Source organism: Pteronotus mesoamericanus, unplaced genomic scaffold (genome assembly GCF_021234165.1).
Source record: "Pteronotus mesoamericanus isolate MK-2021 breed Mesoamerican mustached bat unplaced genomic scaffold, CSHL_Meso_final contig_20, whole genome shotgun sequence".
NCBI classification, from domain to species: Eukaryota; Metazoa; Chordata; class Mammalia; order Chiroptera; family Mormoopidae; genus Pteronotus; species Pteronotus mesoamericanus.
Window position 1 is genome coordinate 1,346,472 of NW_026555085.1, and position 20,863 is coordinate 1,367,334.

At 46.4% G+C, this 20,863-nt stretch overlaps 1 protein-coding gene across 1 annotated transcript; it reads right to left on the minus strand.

Annotated features, from left to right (window-relative positions):
• Nucleotides 1-132: 132 nt before the first annotated feature.
• Nucleotides 133-1,357, minus strand: IER3 (immediate early response 3). The gene is made up of 2 exons (XM_054568673.1): nt 1,100-1,357; nt 133-1,004 (listed from the first exon to the last, which is right to left on the minus strand). Exons 1-2 carry the CDS (start codon nt 1,313-1,315, stop codon nt 744-746), a joined length of 477 nt encoding a protein of 158 aa, XP_054424648.1. The 5' UTR covers nt 1,316-1,357; the 3' UTR covers nt 133-743.
• Nucleotides 1,358-20,863: the final 19,506 nt, after the last annotated feature.

The window sequence follows — 20,863 nt, forward strand, 5'->3', positions numbered from 1 at the left end:
GGGCAACGAACGTTAGTGTCGGTTCACCGGATGCTGGGTTCAGTTGTCAGGGAAGAGTAGCCTTGGCCGCTCGTTCCTGGCGCCCGGAGAGGGGAATCGCCGCTAGCAAAGATACTCTCAAATGACTGACGACAGTAAATAGAGTTTATTTATGTTCACAGAACATACGGGCGACCCCACAGCCGCCCCCTGACAGCCCTGACCCCTCACCACGTAGCCACCCTTTGGGGACAACTTCGAGGAGACCGAAAGCCAAGTACCTTATAACCAGAGGCCTGCTGAAGCCTCACAGGGTGGTCCCAGGGGGTTAAGATGCTGGAGGACGGAGGTTGTTACCCCTGAATTTACGACCCACTACCATCCTTGACTCCCAGCCGACCCACTACCATCCTTGACTCCCAGCCGGGGCGCTGTATGTCAGTCCCACCAAGCTCAACATAGAGACCTGCTTGTGCAGCAACGGGCACGTCTCGCACCCTCGTATAAGTTAAATAAATATTAATATATCCCCCTAGCACCTAGGAGACAAACATAAATACTTATAAATATTAATTAGGAGCAATGAGACTTAACGCACTCCTTCCTCCCCGCCCGGCCTTGCCCAGCGTGTCCGTGACGGCTCCCCTGCAGTGTGGAGTGCGAGTTGCCTTGTGAGTCCCAGTTTGGGATACTCTCGCACACCAGATACACCTGGTGTTTCTTTGCTTTTTCAGATTCTTCCTGGGGAGTGTGGAGAGTCACGGTTAGAAGGCGGCTGGCTGTTGCTGGAGGAAAGTGCTGAGGTCCAGAGCGTAGTCCGAGGGCTCTGCGGTCAGATTAAGTGGCTCGAGGGCTGGGGGCGCAGGGGTAGGCGCGGGGTACGCAGCGCTGGGGGCGTCCTCCCGCGCCAAGGGCGCTGGGACACTGTCGTCAGCCATCAGGATCTGGCAGAAGACGATGGTGAGCAGGAGGAAGAGGAGCTTTTTGGCAGGGTTCGGGTCCTCGGCAGGCAGCTGGCGCCGGACCTGTGCGAGACAACCAAGGGACAGGTCACTCGGAGCCCCGACGTCTGGCCATTCCCCCGCCCCTCCCCCCAACTGCCCACTTCGGCGACACTCACCAGTCGTGGGTAGAGGACCCTACGGCTGCGCTTTCGGTGCGCGCGGGAGGCGCTGGTCCTCGCGGCAGGGGCCACTGCCGGCTCTGGAAGAGGGTCAAACGTGAAGATCTCAGGACCGGAGCCCCGTCGGGGTCCCGAGCTGGTGGAGGATACTGGGGTCGGGGCCCGCAGTACGGTCATGGTGGGGAGGGAACTGCGAGAGCGACACATGCACATGGCCGCTGAGTGGACAGCAATGACGATTGAGGGCCCCCGCAGTATTCCAGAGCGAGTTTTTGTGCAGCCCGGAACTGGGCGGGCCCTTCTCAACTCCACCCCGCGGCGATCTCTGGGCCAGAGCCCGCTGGAAATTCCGACGATTAAGCAAAGGGCGGAGAGCGGAGACTTTCAAGGCCTGTGCAGCTGTGGTTGCCTAAGTTTGTGTTGTGTGTGAGACGTGAGAGGGATTGAGCGAGATCCCGGGCTGCAGGCACATGTCTGGACATGTGGCAGCTGGAGAAGGGCCCACAGACAGCTTTAGGAGATGGTTTAGCCACAGGCCTCAAGTTTGGGGAGGCAGCAGGATTATACATAAGGAAATCTGGCCATCCTGCTACAATGCTAACCCAGCAAAGTCAAGGAACCACAGTTACACAGATATAGTCACAGACTTGTACATACACATACAAAACACACCCAAGAGGGAAGTCGTTACAGAAATAGCCAAGTACAGGAAGAAAAATGAACTCATTAGCTCACAATGAGTGGGTCTGAGCATACAGGAAACACACATACAAACGTTCACACACACACACTCCCCTCCCCTCCCCCACCCCGTGCTGGAGGGGTGGAAAATTTTTCCTTTCTTTCCTTCTAGGTTATTTGGTTGGTCTAATAATGAAACTGATGTAAGACATTAACAGGAGAAAATCGTTTAATTATGTACTTAACCTGAGCCATGAAGACCTGAGACTCAAAGGTGCCCAAGTGACTGAGGCTTCTGTGCCATCCTAAAGGGTGGGAGCTATGGGTTCACCAGGGAGCAGGACAATGCACAGGAGATCAGAAGAGCAGATGCTTGGTAGTCAGATGTTTGCCCTGACAAGCAGGCAAGTCTTTGAGATAAAAATGTCCTCTCTGGTAATAGCTCTCTTCCTGGTACAGGCCCCTAATAAATTCATTTAGACAGTTTAGGGAGAGGTAAAAAGCTTTTCCTGTGTCTGCTGGGTCTTGATGGCCTTCAGCTCAAAGCAATCCATATGCAAAGTGGCACATTTTGAGGTGGCATGCTCTGTCCCCTTCAACATGCAAATCACATGCACACACACCATACAGAGCAAAGGTGAAGACTCCACAGGGACAAACCAGCACTTATCCAGTTGGATGTTCATACAAAGTTAGGGCAGAGGATCACTAAATACAAAGGTAGATGGTTAGCAGTCTCCCAGATTTCTCCCTTGTTGTGTGGATCAAATAACAAAATTCATGTGAAGAACATTTTAAAGTATGAGGCACTATGCAAAGGTTGTGGTAATGGTAATAATTCAGCTTAAGAAAGAATTGACACATTTTCATAAGTGCCTTAGACACAACTGCTCATGGACACAGTCATTGGGTATTTATTGGTGCCAGGCACCCTATTAAAGGTACTGAGGTAGATTCAGTGTATGTACTGCTGAGTGAGGCAAGCCAGACGCAAAGGATACCTCAGGTTGGGCCTACCCTGAAGAACTCCTTGAGGGTCCTAAGAAAATGGAAGCCAGTGTAAGGGGACCCCAAAAAGCTAGTGTTCAGCCCTGACCAGTGGGACTCAGTTGGTCAAGTGTTGTCCCACAAAGCGAAAGGTTGCAGGTTCAATTCCTGGTCAGGGCACATGACTGGATTGCGGGTTCTGTTAGAGTGCATATGAGAGGCAGCTGATCAATGTTTCTCTTTCACATTGATGTTTCTCTCCCTCCCTTTCCCCATCCCTTCCCCCTCTATACAGAAATAAATAAATAGATAAATAAATCTTTTTTTCAAAAAGCTGGTGTTCACTAATCAGTCAGGTGAGTCTTTCTGGAAAAGTGGCATGTGAGATGACCTTGAACGGTGAGTGGGCTACCACAGAGTCAGATGTGGAAGATGACTTTGAGAAAGAGAATGGAGTCAGCCTTGAGCCGGAAAAGTACAGCATGTGTTTGGGGAACCACGAAGAAAACAATGCTGGAGTAAGTTCCTATAGAGGAGTAATGGGAAGTTACAAGGGCTGGGAAGCAGTTGGGCAAAGTGGGGACAGCTTAGCTGCCAGGTCAGGAATCTAGGTGTGACCAGACTGTGGAGCATGTGGGGCACAGGGTGACAGGGCCCCACAGGAGGACACTTGAACCCGGGAACTGAGTAGGATAATGAGCATGCCCTGGGTGCGGAGACACTGAGGCAGGGCAGGAGGCCATTGAAGAGGTGCAGATAGGAGGTAATAAGGGCTTGAAATGGGCCATGGCAGAGTGACCAAGAGGAAGGGTGGCTCTAAGAGACATTCCTAGCATGAAATCACCAGAATTTAACAGTTAAGATGGGTCTTAGCATCAGCGAGCATGGAGAGTAGGAGGTGCTGACAGCACAGAATAAAGGAAGCAAAGCTGACTCCAGAGATTTGAAATGTTAAGCTCAGATCTTTATAGTAGATCATATGATGTCTTGGGACATGCTGAATATATGTCTGACCTCTCCCATTAGAGACTGTGTCACACGTCTTTGTGTCCGCCATAGAAAGCAAGTGCCTTGCATGTAGTAGTTGCTCAATAACCTCTTTAAAAAAAAAATTTTATTCCTAGAGACAGGGGAAGGGAGAAAGAGAGGGAAACATCAATGTGTGGTTGTCTCTCACACGCCCCCAACTGGGGACCTGGCTCAGGCATGTGCCCTGACTGGAAATTGAACTGGCAACCCTTTGGTTCACAGGCTGGCACTCTGTCCACTGAGCCACACCAGCCAGGGCTCAATAATCTTGATAAATGAAAGATGAGAAATGCAAAACTGAAAATACACATACCAGTTGGGTCACTCCAAGCTTTTGAGACATAGATACATTCCTTCAAACTCTACATTGACAGCATCTTAAGAAAAGCTGGGACAATTCTTATGCAGACACCGGATAAGGAACACCTAAGGGCATTTCTCAACCAAGATTGTGTGGGGATGCAAATAAATGGACAGCCCCACAACTGGACTAGAAATTGATACTTTACTGCTGTGTATACAGTTGCTTCCTAGGACTATATGTGAAGTTACTTTACATGCACTATTCCTGTCTAAATACATGGGACCCCTTAGCATTACACACTTCTTCTTGACAGCATAAAACACACTTCCTCTACAAAGACATATCCTTTTCCCACACCTGCCTTTCATATTTGCCATCTTCCTTACATCCAAGCACAGCGAGCCTACACACTTTCCTAACCCTTATTCTAAGGCAACTTGCCCCCTACACCACACCCAACATAAATGCATGACTACTGGCATGTTTGGACCAGTCCACGTACTCACAGATGTAAAGTGGAGGTGACTAAAGAGTGGGGTGGCTCTCCAGATCAGGAGTGCATACTAGGCAGGTGAGGGGAATGAAGGGAGCATGTCTGGCTGCTAGCTTCTACCTCTGGACTCAGGATCTCCAGCTGGGCCTAGTTATTCTCTTTGTCCTTCTGGCACAGACCTGTCTTTGTGGCAAGACCAGAGTGGGACAAAGAAAAGAAGGAGAGAACTTGAGAGCTTGCCATTACCTCTTAACCAATGCCATTCCCATTCCTGCTACCCTCAGAGACACAGGGCTCTGCCCTATCCACCCCACCCCTCCACACAGGAAGCTAGGGAAAGGTGGAGAGTGAATAATTAAGCCAACAAGGGGGTTCAGAAGTGAGAGCTGAGGGCTGAGTTAAGGCCAGAAAGGTCCAGAGGCTGAGATCAGCAGCTGGACTGGTTCTCACTGCCCTAGTCTTAGGAAAGCAGGCCCTTGGGCCCTTCCATTTCTAGCTGTCCTCATTTCCTCCCCAGCTTCGCAGGATCACCATGTTCCTTCATTCCACTGCTTGACCTCCCACTCACCTCTTTCTTAACCCCTCATTTGCTTTTTTCATAACATTCACCACGATGGGGAGTCCTTTTATATACCTGTGTAATTTTTATTATTGCTTGTCCCCATTGAAATATAATCTCCATGGGGCTAGAGGCCGCCATCTGCCCTTTTCCTCACAATATCTTTGTAGTATCTCCAGCACACGGCCTTTCACCATTTGGGGCTTACATTAGGGGCTTAATAAATTCTTCAATCCTTCTCCTCTGAGGAGCTACACTCAGCCCCAGAGGCTTCTCTTTATATAGCTGTGACCCTTCAGAGGACCACATACTCCCTCTTCAAAGGTCAGGTTGCAAGATGCTCAACTGAGGCTCAGGGTGATGTGCCTGGATCAGGAAGAACTGTGCAGGCAAGTTCTTCCTGGTCCAAGGAGGCAAAGCCCTTGCCCTCACTTCTTCTAAGTCCCTTAGAACTTATGCCTGTATCCCACCTAGAGCTCAGGCTAGAATTGGGCATAAAGTTACTTGGAAGGAGGCAGCCTTGAGAGGTGGAGGGGAATGATCTTTGGAAGTGGGAGCTTCTGGGAAAGAGAAGCAGGGACAGAGGGATGGAAGAGGGTCCTGGGGTCACAGAATGAAAACCAACAGCTCTTAGCTGCACCTGGCCTTTAGGAGAAGCTCAGGAACTATTTGTTGACTTGAGATGGGTTTGAGATAGAAAAGAGACACAGGTTGGCAAAAAGAGCATATTATCATCTCTTGGTGTTAGAGGAAACTGGGTTTAAATTCCAGCTCTTCTACTTATTATTTAACTCATGACAGTGGGCCAGCTACTTAACTTCTCTGAATGTTTAAATTGAAAAGGGGTAAATTGACCTTATGGTAAGTTATTGTGAGGATTAAGAATATGAATATGCTGCTTCTCAGAACATAGTGGGTGTTTCTTCCGTAGTGGACATTACTATGATCCTGGGAAGAAGGGCTGTTTTGAAGCAGATATGCACCACTCTGAGCCAACCCAGGAGTAGGAGGCAGGGATGAGAAAATAGCCTCCAAGTGCTAAGATCATCAGGAGATAGGATTTCTTTTCTGTCTCCCCACTTCCTTCCTTCTCCATATCAGGCTGGATTTGTGGCTTTTTCTCTTCTTGAGAGGAGCAGAGTCTCCTGCATTCTTAGTTCTCATTCAGCCAATGCCTGTTCTTTTAAACACCCTCCCCCTGCCCTCAAACACACACCTGCTGGACAGGACAATTCTTCCCAGAGGCGTGGCAGTAGGGTGGCTGGTGAGTTCTTGGCAGTGAGTTAATAAATGACCCTTGAAGTCTCTTTTGGGCTTTAGAAGAGCCAAGACCAGGCCACAGAAGAATGGCAAGGTTGCCTGGAGCACCAAGACAAGGTCACAAAAGAACATGGTGTCCCTCCCCTGGGATGCAGCACAGACCAATTTAGCCACAATCCTCTGTGGACTGCTGAGAGTGGGGAGCTGGGAAAAGGACCCAGCACCCCTGTTCTTGTGGCAACACTGGTTTTCCAGGGCCCCAAGGTTGCAGCTCCTCCTCCTGGCCTGTTTACAACTCAGTGAGAGCGGGACTGCATTCATTTTGCTCACTGCTCTGTTTTCGGCATCTGGAACTGTGCCTCTCTGTGCTGGCTGCCTGAGAAGGTTAGAAATGGAGGGCTCTGCAGTTCCTTAGGGAAGCAGACCGCATCCCTCTGCAGACCACTCCAATGTCAGCATTGGAGAATATGACTGAGATTTAATTCCAAGTATACTTATGAGGGGGGAGGAAGTACAACAAATGAAGTATTTCCGCCCTTGTCCTGCATTTTCAGATGCCCCATATTTACTGGATGAGGTGATCTGTAAAGTCAAGGACATAGACTAAAGGCTCTCTAATGATTCTCTCTCTTCTGCAAGCCCAGGATTCAGCAGCAACTCCCACATTGCTTAAAAGTCAGACCTGCCTCCCTCTTACATCCAAAGCGCTGTCACTGGCCCCTTTCTTCGAAGGTTGGGAGGGCCCAGGCCCCATCCTCCCAGTTCGACCTGTGAGGAAGGTACTCTTGGATAGCCCACTTCTAGCTCTTGGCCGGCTGAGTGGGGATCCCATGTTAGGACTGGGGTTGACCAGCTCCCAGAGGGTAATCCTTGCTCAGTTTTCTGGGAAGGAAAGATGCCCTGTGTGACTCAGAACCAAGTTAGGGAAAAAACAAGTTCACTCAATCCCTGGCACCCTGGCTTTGATCATGAGCTCATGAAAGAGGAAGCTGGGTGGGGCGGGCAGTAGCCCTGCTTTCCCTCCTGTTTTCTTTCCATGGCCTCATAAACTTTCTAGAGTGTCTGGGCCTTTTGTGGCTGTAATCCTGGCCCTGAGTGGCCCTGGCCCTTTTATGACACTCTCCCTTCTGAGATGACTGGTCAGTGGTTTCCCATTTGGAAATCCCACCCAGCATAGAGAGACTGCTCACTAGGGGAGGCTGGAGATATCATTGTGTCCCCTTGGCTCTGTTGACCTCCTCTACCATGGACCATGAATGTCTGGGTTTGCTCCTGAAACTTTGCATCTCTGAAACAGACCAGTGGTGTTAACCTTGGGAGCCTGAGTGAATGGGTTATTCGGAAGCCAGGGTTCCCCAGTTCAGGAAAGAAACAGAAAGTACCAAAGGACAAGCAGCTGAGCTACCCTCAGAGCTGCTATATGCTGAAGTATTACCTAATACTACTCGTATTCAGAACAATCCATTAGCAGAAAGGCACATTTTATTTCAGTGGAAATGATGACAAGGATGGGCCCTTCTCCCTCCAGTGGGTCTTCTATGCCTTCCTCAGAGCTTTCTAGTTCAAAGGTAGATATGACCATGTCAGTGCCTGCTTCTCCCATGCCTTCCGATTCTCCAGTGGAACCTGCACTGGCCTCGCAACCTGAGGCCAGGAAGCTTCACAGGCTTCCCTTTCAACCATTGCTTTCCCCATCCCTGAGATGGGGCATCCTGTCTGATCTTGTGTTCTTTCTCACACAGGCCAAACTCTCACTCCTCAGACCCTTCACACATGTTATTTCCTTTTTCTTCCCCATCCTCCTGGGAAAACAGCCCCCCCCCCCTGCAGATTAGTCCATGTGCTTTGTACATAAATCTCTTGAAACACCAAACAGAGTGTATTACTGTCATTTGTCTACTGATCTCTCTGATTTCCTGGATGTGCACATGACATTGTAATGCAGACATTGTGATGCAGATGTTGTGATGTCAAGGACCCCTTGACAAGGTCAAAAAAAGTTATTAAATTATCAACATTTAAAGAAAATCAGTAAGAAATGTATAAACCAGGTATTCTCAACCCATTGATGTGCTCATCCTATCTTTGACTCCCACTCTTTCATCATATTTCTGTGATTCACCCATGTTCTTAAACCAGTAGTTCTTTCCTTTTGATTTCTGAGTAATATTCCATTGTTTAAATATAATTCAGTTGATATGGAGTGCCCTGGCCTGCGAAGTCCCCTGATTTGCCACAGATGGAAGGATCGTCCCAGACACCAATTACCTGTCAAGGAAAGGGGATGGTGATTCCCTCTAGTGGGGAATGCCCCAAGCCCCTGTGCTCAATGGCTTTTATTGAAAGGCTTATCAGTGGTAGCAGGAATGTATAGGTAATCTAATTACATCAGTATCTTAAGTATACAGAGTGTAGGTGATGTTTGAAGAAGACGAAGAGTAGGAACACACCAATTTGCATGGGTCCAAGATAAATAAACATAAGAGCGCCAAATGGTTTAGGTCAGGGTCCATGAATAATGAAAAATTTCTTCCCAGCATGAGCTGGTTATCACAGCTTGAGGGAGAAACACAGCATGCTCCAAGGAGTGTAATTTATTTCTAGGCCTGATTTCCCCCAGGGGCTGCCCGATCCAGTTTAGGGCTGTACCTGACTCTAGCATTGTTTCAAGAGATAAGGAGGCTTCTTTCAGATAGAATGAGGACTCTGGCTATGACAAAGCCAAGGGGTGAAGGCCTTTTGCTCCTTCTCTGTGTCTCCCAAGTCCTTCCCTGATGGCCCCTATGCGACTGTGCCTGTCTTAGGCTGCCTCTGCCATTGAGGGGTCTTATTTGTCATTGACTAACCAGCCATCCTCTGGGGCCAAGCAGGGTGACATGAGGGAAGCAGGGGCTGTGCCCTTGCCAGGGGGACAGGTTTTGTTTCCTCAGTGGCCTATTTTCCCAAGGCCTCCTCGCTCAGCTCCAGCCTTGGGGCCATCTCGTCTGTTGGCGAAGCTGCAGTTCCTGAAACCTGATGAGACGGTTCCCAACAAGTTGACTTACTCATTCGCGTTGATGGACATTTGTGTTTTTGACTATTATAAATGCTATGCACATTCATACACAACTCTTTTTGTAGAGTAAACACACTACTCTTTCTTGAGTAAATATCGAGGAGTAGTATAACTCAGTGTATATTTAACTTTATAAGAAATGTCCATACTGTTTTCTAAAGTGGTTTACACCCTGACAGGTCAGTTTTAAGGAGGCTGCATAAAAATGTTCCTGTTGTAAAATCCTGCATCAATCTGCCAGGTCAAAGTGTTTTCTTTGTCAGAGAACAGGTTTGCGTGCAGATTACGTCAGGGAACAGGGATGGGCTGAAATGCAGTCATCTCTGACGTTGAAGAACAGGCATGTCCTCAGCAGTTTCAAGGGCCCAGAGGTAGCTCCAGGAGTACAGCCATCCCTGCTCAGACCACCCTGTGTCTCTGTGTGCTGGTCTCCATGTCCACTGTGTGGTTTGGCCAGGTCACATAGTGTGAGGTAGCACCAGCCCACCCTGCCTGGGCTCATGTAGTGCCTGGTAGGCACTGTTCTGGGTGCTCTATATGAATTAATTCAATAAACCCTCACAAAGCCCTCTATTATTATCTGTATCCTTATTTTACAGATGAGGAAAATGAGAGGTTCAATGATGGGGCTCACTTTCTCAAGATGGGAGTTAGGTTAGAACCCTGGTCTATCCCATTCCCAAATCCAGCTGTGCAGCACATTGCTCAGAGACTGGATGCTGGAGCCGGTCCACTTGGGGTCACTTCAGTATTCTATTTCATCTCATTTTTACAGTAAGCTTCTGAGAAGAGGGTTTTTATATCATTCACTTTCCAGGAAGAGGCTTTACACAGCAGGGGAGGGGCAGAGCTTGTGTCGGGGACCCAGGGACAGAGCTGTCAACCTCTATGTTTTCCTGCCTCTCAGCAATCCTCACTATTATTGTTATTATTCAGCTCACTGCCCCAGCTCTTTGTGACTTGGCCATTTTACACAGCCGTGCTGTTTGCACCCTTGCAAGTTTTACTTTCAAACTCTGAATGGGTTGTGCATACACACCTCAGGGTAGAATAACCTAGTTGGGCAACCTTGTTGGACATGCTCACCTTTGGCTAAATCATTGGCCTTTTGCCAGCCCTTGGGAACTGCCCTTAGCTCAGACAAGGATCATAATCCAGCAGTGAAGTCGAGGAGGCAAGGCGACATGTAGGGGGACCTATGTTTAAGGAATCTCCTCCAGCTACTCTACTTAAGAGGACATGATGTAGCCAGAAGACACATTAAGGCCTTGAGGTTATCTCAAAAGATCATTTGTTTCTCCTCAAAAATGTTGAGGTCCTCAGATGAGAGTCTTATCATTGAACCCACTGTCGGCACTTAGTAACTGTACCTGACATATATTAGATACTCAGTAGATTTTGGTTGAATGAGTGAATGATTGAATAGAGACCCAGATTCTCTTAATTTAGCTCTGTGCTGTTCTATATGTAGCATGTAGCTATTTAAATTATAGTTAATTAAAATTTAATAAAACTTAAAGTTCCATTTCCTATTTGCATCAACCGCATTTCAAGTGCACAATGACCACCCATGGCTGGTGGTTACCATATTAGAAAGCACAGATAGAGCATTTCCATCATATAGAAAGTTCTGTTAGACAGCACTGGGCCAGGCGATGGATAGGGTGAGAGAAGGCAGAATTCTACATTGCAAAAACAGTTCTTGTAGGCTGATGGTTTTAATCTGCTTTTAACACTTTAGGAACATTTGATATCAGTCCTCTCTCGTTACATTGTGTCACATATTGCCCATTCAGAGGTCTAGAAAACACTTCTTTAGAAATCTATGATTGAAAAAGGGAAGCATATTTCTGATCACATCCGTGACTGAAACTTCTGTGAAAAAGAAGCCAGTAGGATGAAAGGGGAACTAAAGCCATTGAGTCCTCCTGTCATAGGCCACAAGGAACTAACTGATCCAGGGTGCTTTGTACCCATAATCTCATGTAGTCCTCCCAGCAGCTCTGTAGGACACAGAATGGCTGGGAAAGTAAGGGGCTGAAAGTCTCTTATTTTGTGAAATGCTGGAGGCTGGTCCCCAAACTCAAAACATCAGTAGATTAACTGTCAAATATATTTCAACAAAGAACAGTGGAAGGCAGAAAGATGGATAAAATATAGGCCTCAAGAAGTTTCTAACCTAGTGCAGGGAAAATAAGAAATGGACACGTAATAATTATATAGCTATAACTGAACATATACACACATCTTTGTATGTACTTATATGTATATATTATATATATTGTGTGTATGGACATACACACAATAACGTAATAACTAACATCTGTTTGGTATATTAGAGCTTTAAAAGTACTTTTCCCTATACAAGGACCCAGCAAATCACTGAGCTGAATGTCAAATTAATAGAATGTTTATACAGAAAGCAAATATTTGAGGAATTCAGAGCAGGGTGAGGTCACAGAGTGATGGGTGATGGGAAGCTTTCATTCAGGCACAGAATGAGCAGGAACTCTGGGCAGTCACACACAAGCCCAAATACAATTCCTGGCTTCCCTGAGAGAAACTTGCCAGACAACTCTCTATTGCTTGTACTTTCTAAATGAGATCATTGTGAATTCATTGTACCTCTGGAAGATAAAATGCAGCCTAGTGGATGTTTCTGGGCTTTGACCATCTAGTCTCCCCAATCTGGTAAATGCTGACTAAGAGTACTTAGTATTTTATCTATGGTGCTCCATCCACATACTAAAAAACTAAAACATACTAAAAAACAAAAGTAAAAAAGAACTCAACTTTAACACATTTTATAGCAACTCTAGAAACACAGGGTAACTCTAGAGGAAAAATGGTTTGTGTTGTTTTTCATAACCCTGTGATGAACACCCAGTACTGTATTTCAAACACTTAATGAACACTCAAGCTCATACAATGTCAGCTCTGCCTACAATTCCTGCAGTGGAGGACACAGTAAAGTCCAGTTCTCCATTTTGACTGGGTTTGCCTTCCTTCTTCTTATGTAGCTATAGTCCTTTACTGGCCAGGAGTGATTACAAATGTCTTTCTAAAGCTCTGTTCACTGTGCCTCAGCTTCCTTAAATTCTTCTAAACCCTCTACATTTCTTCCTTAGCATTTGGATTTCTTTGGTTTCAAGGCCACAGAAACGCATTATGGTTAATTTAAACAGAAAAGTGGCATATTGGCAGGATATTGGTTAGCTCACAGAATCTAAGGAAGGTTAAAGAACCAGGCTCATGGAACACAGGAACCAAAGCAGCTCCAGGGGATTTGGTGGCAAGAATAAAGTCTTGCCCTTGCTCCCTGCTGAAATGAATGAGTGACAGCTAGTTTTCCCTCCCTCCTATTCATGTCCATTATTCTAAGCCTCAGGAGAGAGATTCTAATTAGCCTAGGTTAAGTCGGGGTGAGGGAAAGAAAGGACACCTTAATGGACAGCTCATTAGGACTCCACACAAGTAATTCTGTGAAGAATCTAACAACTGTTCTCAGAGATGAGGGAGTGGAAGCTGGGTCATCAAATCCCAGAGAATATCCATGATCTCATTTCTCTTCCTAACCTCCATCTTTTTACTTTCCTAATTATCCAGAATAGGAGTGACAATCGTACCTTCCAGGTTTGTAGAAAAGATATATAAAAATAAATCAATCTGCACTGGCATTTTTTCCAAAGGGAAGTTTGGCCTTACCCCTCATCACTGAGTAAAAGGATTCAAGAAGATAATGTATGCAAAATGCCTGGTATAGTGCCTGGCAGGTAGCAGATTCATTAATTGTCATTGCATTCCAGCCCTTCCCCAAGGTGTGCTGGACTCAGCTCATCCCAGACTGTGAGAGCTTATTATTGTATTTTCAGGAATTCTGTGGCCAACTGACATGGTATTGGAAGCACAAAGTTGACCTGATGGGACATTTACACCATGGAAACTGGAAGTATTGCAGATCAGGATTACTGTGCCCATCAGCCCAGCAGTTATTAAACATTCACCAGTATGCCATGCCTCAGACCCATGGAGGATTGCATGTAACTTCATGCAGCTGTGAGTGACAAAAAAAATTAAGCAAATAGTGGTTTACTAGACATAAGTCCACTCTCTCTGACAGGAAAAACGTCTGCATCAGATAAGCACTTTGGGCTTGGCTAGTAGCTCTGCTTTGTTGCCTCATGGTTCTGAACATATGGCTTTTACTTCAAGATGTAAGATTGCTGTTCAAGCTCCACATTCCAGCCAGTAGAAAAAGAAAGAGCAAAGAAATACACATCACTTCCTATTAAGTACCTTCACAGAGTTAGCACATCACATTTCTCTCCTATGAAATAGGTTAAAGTAAAGTCACTTAAGCATATCTATCTATAAACAAGGCTTGGATCCAGGCAGCCGTGTGTCCAGCTGGAAACTGAGATGGCTGTAGATACTGGGCAACACCAGCGGGAAGCAGGAAATGGCTGTGGATACTGGCGATGGCTGTGGATACTGAGAGATGGCTGTGGGAAGCAGAAATGACTGTGGGTAGCAGAAACAGCTGTGGATACTGGGAGACAGCTGTGGATACTGGGCGATGCCTGTGGATGCTTGGAGACATCTGAAGGTAGTCAAAGATGGGTGTGGATAGTGGGAGACAGCTCTGGATAGTGGGAGATGTCTGTGGGTACTGTGAGACTGCTGGGGATACTGTGAGATGGTTGTGGATACAGTGAGATGGCTATGGATACTTCGAGACGCTTGTGGACACTGGGAGACAGCCAGCATCTTCCGCTAAGGGGCATGACTTAGGGAAATGTAGGAGAGGGGAAACTGGTGCTGGTCTGATGGAAATGAGTGTGCTTTGTGGAATTCGGTGGTAGCTGAGTTAAATTTCAAAAAAAAAAAAAAAAAAAAAAAAAAAATGAGGTGAAAGCCAGATCTCAGCTAGGGTCCAGGAAAGCTTTATCTAGTGTCATTAGAAACAGGAGGCATTGCATTTTGGGGTAGGGGAGCTGCATCATCAGAGGCATTTAAGAATTTTTAATCTGGTCCTTAATGGCTAAACATGTAGGAGGAGGGAGGAAAAACAGGAAGGGGCAGGGAGGTGGAAGAGGAGGCTTGATTTCATAGTCCAGGTATGAAGTGATGATGTGGGGACATTAGGAATGAGGAAGGAGAAATAAATTTCAGAAGCTTTTGCTAGACAATGTGTTGGGATGCCTGGCCAGCCTAAATGGGAGTTTCTGCCTGGGGCCCCAGAGATAGGATTAGAAATGGGTAAACAGCACAAAGCACATTGGGAAGTGTTTTATGTTGGGTCACTGAGGAGCAGAGCCTGGCATGGGACTTTTATTCATAGGATTGATTGGGGAAGGAGAAGGTTGTGGGGCCAAAAGGGTGGCAAAGGGGAAGAAGCTATTCAAGGACGTGGGCTAGGCTTCACTCAGAGCCCATGGGGAGGCTGTTGGTATAAATGGCACCACTTGGCTCCACTTTGAGGGAAAGGGCCTGGTGTATTCAGCCCTGCATCAATCAGTCATCAGCGAAGGTCTGTCCAGAGTGTGCGAAAGGGGATGGCTTAGCTCCCATTTGGTAAAGGGCAATTTTCCAGAAAAGGGGACAGCTTTGTGTGGCTCTTAGTATTCCTGGCAGCTGGGAAAGGGTCTGGGTGAGGCCCAGACAGCATCCTTTATAGTGGGTCTATTTTGGGTGGGCTGGATTTGAGAGGGCAAAGAAATGAGGTATTGACACATAACTAGTAAGTAACTGGAGATACAAAGTAGGAGTTCATGTAGGAGAATAGAACTATCTATGCAGGTATTGGAGGGGAGATGGGCACACAGGTGACAGTTTCAACAAGGGAGAATGAGCTCTTCAAGGGCCAAGTATAGAGAGAGGGTAGCTGCTCTCAGACGGTAAGTTGGTTACACCTGCTGGGAAGGTGGGTGGGAGATGAGGGATTCGTGCACAAAGCAAAAGAGAAATGAGTAGAAAAGCATGTTCCTGTAGTAGTTGACCTTATAGTATGACTGGAGGTGAAGAGAAGAAGAAGTTGAAGGGGAATGAGTACAGAGAAAAGGTTGAGGGTTTTTTTTGTTTTTTGTTTTTGTTTTTGTTTTTGTTCATTAGTTGGGAGATTGTTTTGGCCTTTGAGGGAAGTCTCACAGCAGGATTAGAAAGTACTTGGTGAGGGCTAGCGGTGCTTTCTACATTTGATGCCCTTTCATTCTAAGTCCCACTTCCTCTAGGGCACTTTCTGCTTCAGTTCATATGCTGTTCAATCTTGCTTGTCCTAATGTTACTCTATGTTTGGGTTACCTGATGTTACCTAACAGATCATACCAAGACTTAGGACATGAAACGCTTCTGTTATGTTCATGGTTTCCGTGGGTCAGGAATTTGGATGGAGAACAGTGGGGTTGGCTTGTCTGTGCTCCGCAATGTCCAGGGTCACAGATTGAAGACCCAAGACCTGGGTCTGGAATTGTCTGCAGGACCCTTCACTAATGTCTGTCAGTGGACACTGGCTGTTCGCTGGTGGCCTCCATTTCTCTGCCTGTGGCCTAGATTGGGCTTTTCTTCCATAGTGACTGGGTTCCTGAGAGGCATGGACTGTACTTTTTATGATCTACAATGTTTTCCTCATACCCCACTGGGCACAGCATACAGTGCCACCTAATTCAAGGGGAGAGAACATGACCCCACCCTGAAGTGTCAGTCACTTGTCAAGAAGAGCGTAGGGAAGGGGCATTCATTTTTGGAAATGTGATCTGCCACACTCTATCAGAGCTCTCCATCTGCTTCCTATGAATGGCCCCATTATTCAACAATCATTAATAATAACATTGGCTTTGAGGAGCTTCTTGGGGGTAGGATCAAGCCTGTGACTTTTGCACAGTAATGGGCCCACACAGATACCTATGGAAGAAAGAACTTTCAAAGTCCATCACCTATTTTTCACGCGCGTTGCATCACTTGATCCTATGTCAGCTATTATGACCATTTCACAGTTGAAGATGTCGAGGTTTAGAGGGTAAGTGGGCTGCCCCAGATGACCCTGCTAGCAGGAGCTCAGCTGTGACATGAATCCATGTCTTCTGGGCTAAAGCTGCTTTTAAGAAGAACAAGATGCCGCCAAACAGCAAATGAAATTCCTCAGGGCTGGGACTGTGTTTTCGAGGTCCTGCCCCTCCATTCTCAGAGCAAGCAGCAAAGGTCAACCACAGGGCTATGGACAGAGATCCCTCAGGCACTTACTGGCTGGTTCTGCATTTGATACACAGATTTAACATGATTTGCCTCTTTACCTGTGGGAACAGGTGAGGGCTAGGACAGAAACCCTCATGCTCATCCAGCCTCTAGGCTGGGTAGAAGGCCTAAATGAGGTTCTGTCTGTGCAGGCCACAAGCAGGCAGCACCTGCATTGAGAAGGTGGAAGGGCAAGGTGACTGGGAGACACCAGGAGAATTCAGATGGAGCAATTAGACAGCGACCTCAGGAAGAAAGACCACCTACAAGGGCCATGCTTGAGGCAGTTCCTGAGGGTTCAGCTCCAAAGGGAAAGGAGAGCCAATTTTTGACCTCTTGCCAACTCATAGCACAGCTTCACAGTCTCAGGAAAATCCTGGCAAAGAGACCAGTGTGGGAGGCAGTGTGCTTATCTGGATCAGCACTGGGTGGGAATAGATCTTAGAACTTGCATCAAGCCTCAATTTTCCAAATCCTGCCTGTATCCTGCCACCCCACCCTCATACCAATCTTTGACTATCTGTCTCTTTAGAATTATCCCTGGCCTAACAGTCTCTTTCTCAGAGATTGCAGATCAGGAAGGACCTTTTGAAACCACAGTATCCACTTCCACTGTGGGGGCAGGAGACATGGGCAGCCTAACCCCTTGATGCCTGGGAAGTGATAGAGAGGCCCCTGCTCTCCAGCACCAGCCTGCAGGACTGTCCACTCCCCTCTGTTAAATGCTTATTCTTGCTGCTCAAGCCCTCTGCAAGTGGCCCACTGTGATTTATATTTACCTCCCAGCCCTGGGCTTGCCTTCTTGGACCGTGGTGGACCAGCTCCCACTGTGTCACTTGTGAGTCACCCTTGCTGCTCTGTTCCAGCCTCACCAGTGTGCTTAGTGTTCCCCCCCACGCAGGAATTACTCACTGCTCCTGTCACTGACCCCTCTGGAATGTGGCCCCCATGACATTCATTCTCCCTACATCCTTTACTATTTTGTTTACACTAACCATGTTGTTTTCTCCCTCTGATGATTAAAATAATAGATGTTTGTGGAAAATCTGTAAAATACAAATTGTATACAAAACAAGATTAAAAGTTCCCATAATTCCACAGCCCAAATACAGCCAACATTATCATTCTGGTGGGTTTCCTTCCAGTATTCTCACCAGTACCCTTTCTGCTTTAGGCTCTCCTATGCTTATTTTTCTTCTAAAAGTCTCCCCTTCTCCCCCTCTCTTCCTCTCTTTCTTCTCCATTCTGTGAATAAATCAACTCATCCTTACTGTCATAAAGGCCATTCTATCACAGAAACCTTTCCTCTACCCCTGAGTTAGTTCTTCCTATTACATACTCACAATGCCAGTACTTTTTCTTTTAACAGTCACCACAACTAGAAAAAAAACATCCTTTTTGTCCCCGTGTGTTAAATGTTGGTCTCAGCTACTTGACTTAAGGTCCACGACTAGCTTTGTTAATTCTGCTGAGCCTCCCATCTACCAGAGTGTCTTGTGTACAGAAAACACCACATATCACACCAAGATGCTTTCCTAGAATAATCATATCTTCTAGCACTTGGAACTAATGACAAATAAAATGAATCAATTACCATGTGTCTGATATGGTCCCAGGTTCAGGAGACTCAGTTCTTTCTTTCTTTCTTTGTTTTTTTACTTTATTTTTATCGTCGATGCTATTTCAGATATCCCTCCCCCCTCATTCAGGATACCTGGTTCTTTCCCTCAAGGAACCCTCAGTCTTTTGAGGGAGACCTACATGTAAGTGGAGCATTCCAACGCATCCTTAAGTGTGTGATGATCCATAGTGTTAAGTAAAGCACAGAGGAAGCCTATTGTTTTAATTTGTCCTGGTTAATGCATTTAGTTCATAGAACCATAGGATAATAAAATTGGATGGGCTCATGGGATCAACAGATCCATCTGTTCTTGTAAAATGAAGAAACTAAAGGGGACTTGGCTAAAGCCATTGGGTAATTTATTGGTGGCAGATCTGGGATGAGGACCTCTGTACTGAGACTCCTAGCCCAGTGTTCTTTCCTCTGTTCCTTAGGGGAGTCCCCTTCTCTCTCCTCCCCCCATTCTATTAATCCCAAGTCCTGTCGATTTTCCCTCATAGAGGTCTCTCAGTCCACTTATCCTCTCCTCTATGTCAACACGCTCCAGCCTTTCATCATTTCTAGCCTGCTATCTGTTTCTCTGCTTCTACTCTTGCCCTGCTGAGTTCTCTTCTCCACTTTACAGCCAGAGTGAGCGTTCGCAGACCTAAATGTAAGCATGTTTATCCCCAGCTTAAAGCCCAGTGGCTTCCCATCAAGCTTTTAGAAATACAATCAAAATACCATAGACTGGTGGCTTAAACAACAGAGATCTATTTCTCACAGTTTTGGAGGCTGGAAGTCCAAAATCAAGGTGCCAGCAAGATAGGTTTAATTCTGAGGCCTCTTCTCCTGACTTGCAGGTGGCTACTGTTTCCCCATATTCTTCTGTGACTTTTTCCCTGTGTGTACACAAGGAGAAGAAGCTCTTTGTGTCTCTTCCTCCTTTTACAAGGACACCAATCCCATCAGAACTCATTTAACCTTAATTAACTCCTAGAGACCCTATTTCCAAATAATGTCACATTGGGAGTTAGGGGTTCAGCATACAAATTTGGGGGACACAATTCAGTCCATAGCACATGGTCTACCAGGCCTCTCTTGACTTAGCCCACCTTACCAGCCTCTTCTAAGCCTCACTTCCCTCTACTCCTACATCTTGAATTTCTCTTGTTTCCTTGAAATATCCAGATCTCTAACAATTCTGATCCCTCCATCACATTCTCTTCTTTCTCTGACTGCCCCACTCCTTTGTGCTCTTTGTAAGCAAGTGAAATGGTTTTGCCCCCTTTTGCCTTGAGTCCACTAAGACATCACAGAACACACTTTGGACCTCTTTTTGAATCACGTTCTCTTTTGAGAACTGAGACCTGAAGACCATCAAACACAAGGCAGAGTGTACAACCCCTTTCCTGAGCCGGGGATGGGAACATTGTTCCTGCTTCATTGCTGAACTTTCTCCTTTTGGACCTATATCTTGGCCTTTCAATGTCTGCTCAGAGAGACCCACTGAACTCCTTTTTTGAGGGACATGGCTCTCCCTTGCCTGTCAAGCAGTAAACTCAGCTTCCCTCTTTAGACAGCTCTGATGTCTTGTATTTTGGTTTGCCACTTTCAAGTCCCATTTTAAATGTCAGACTCTAAGGTAGACCTTCCCCATACTTGTCCTGTGTTTAGTTCTCTGGCTATACATTTCTATGATGGCCTGTACTCTGCCTTTTTAAAGGGTCGCTCCTCATTCTATATGTTCCCTATTGGTCCTCCTGAGTTTGCAGGGTGGGGCACGTCTTTGTATGGTTGGCCGCAGTACCCTCAGAGCAGCATAGTGCCTGGCACCCAGGAAGCTATCAGTAAATGGTAGCTTTTACTAGTAAATGCTCCATAAATATCCATTGGCCTGAGTTGTCCTCAGATAGTTTCTTAGATAGTGTATGCATTTTGTTGTCTAAATTGGACTGAAATTTCTCAGAAGGGTCCTGTCTGGTCCACTTTGCCCATCCTGGGTCTCTTTATCCAAGAAACATCTCACAAATAATCATTAATTGATCTTCCCACGATAACTTGACCAACAGACATTCTATTAGAAGAAATGTTCAAATTTAAAAGAATATGCCATGTAGCAGGTCAGTTTATTATGAATTTAGTGTATTTATTATGAATTTAGTATATTTAGTGAATTTATTATGAATCTACTGAGAATTAAAAGGGAGTGAAGGAATTCTTCTCCTTGCCCTCTTCTGCACAGCCAGGACTTTGTTTCTTTGTCCTCACCCTCAAGGAGCCTAGCTGCTTGGAGTGTTTTAGAAGGAAAGGCTGCCTTTTCCTTCAGGTTGGATGGGGTCCTAAAAGAAACCTACTGTTAAGTAGGCCTGGGTTTTGAAAGGTGCTAGAATTCTTATTGAGAAGGGAGGATATGGGGGGGGGGCGGTATAGCTGACCCCTTGGTTGACTCTCACCTCTGGGGACTGAGGAAAGAGAGGGGACGCAGTTTCTCTAGGGCCTTTCCCAGAGCAGCCTCTCAGGTAGTACTGGCTGCCAGGCCTGTGAGAACTGGACTGGAGTG

Excerpts from the sequence above, each read along its gene's own strand:
- IER3 (XM_054568673.1), bottom strand. The coding sequence starts at position 1,315 with ATGTGCATGTGTCGCTCTCGCAGTTCCCTCCCCACCATGACCGTACTG. Across the intron at positions 1,005-1,099 it reads GGGTCCTCTACCCACGACTG|GTCCGGCGCCAGCTGCCTGC; the intron begins GTGAGTGTCGCC and ends TGTCTCGCACAG.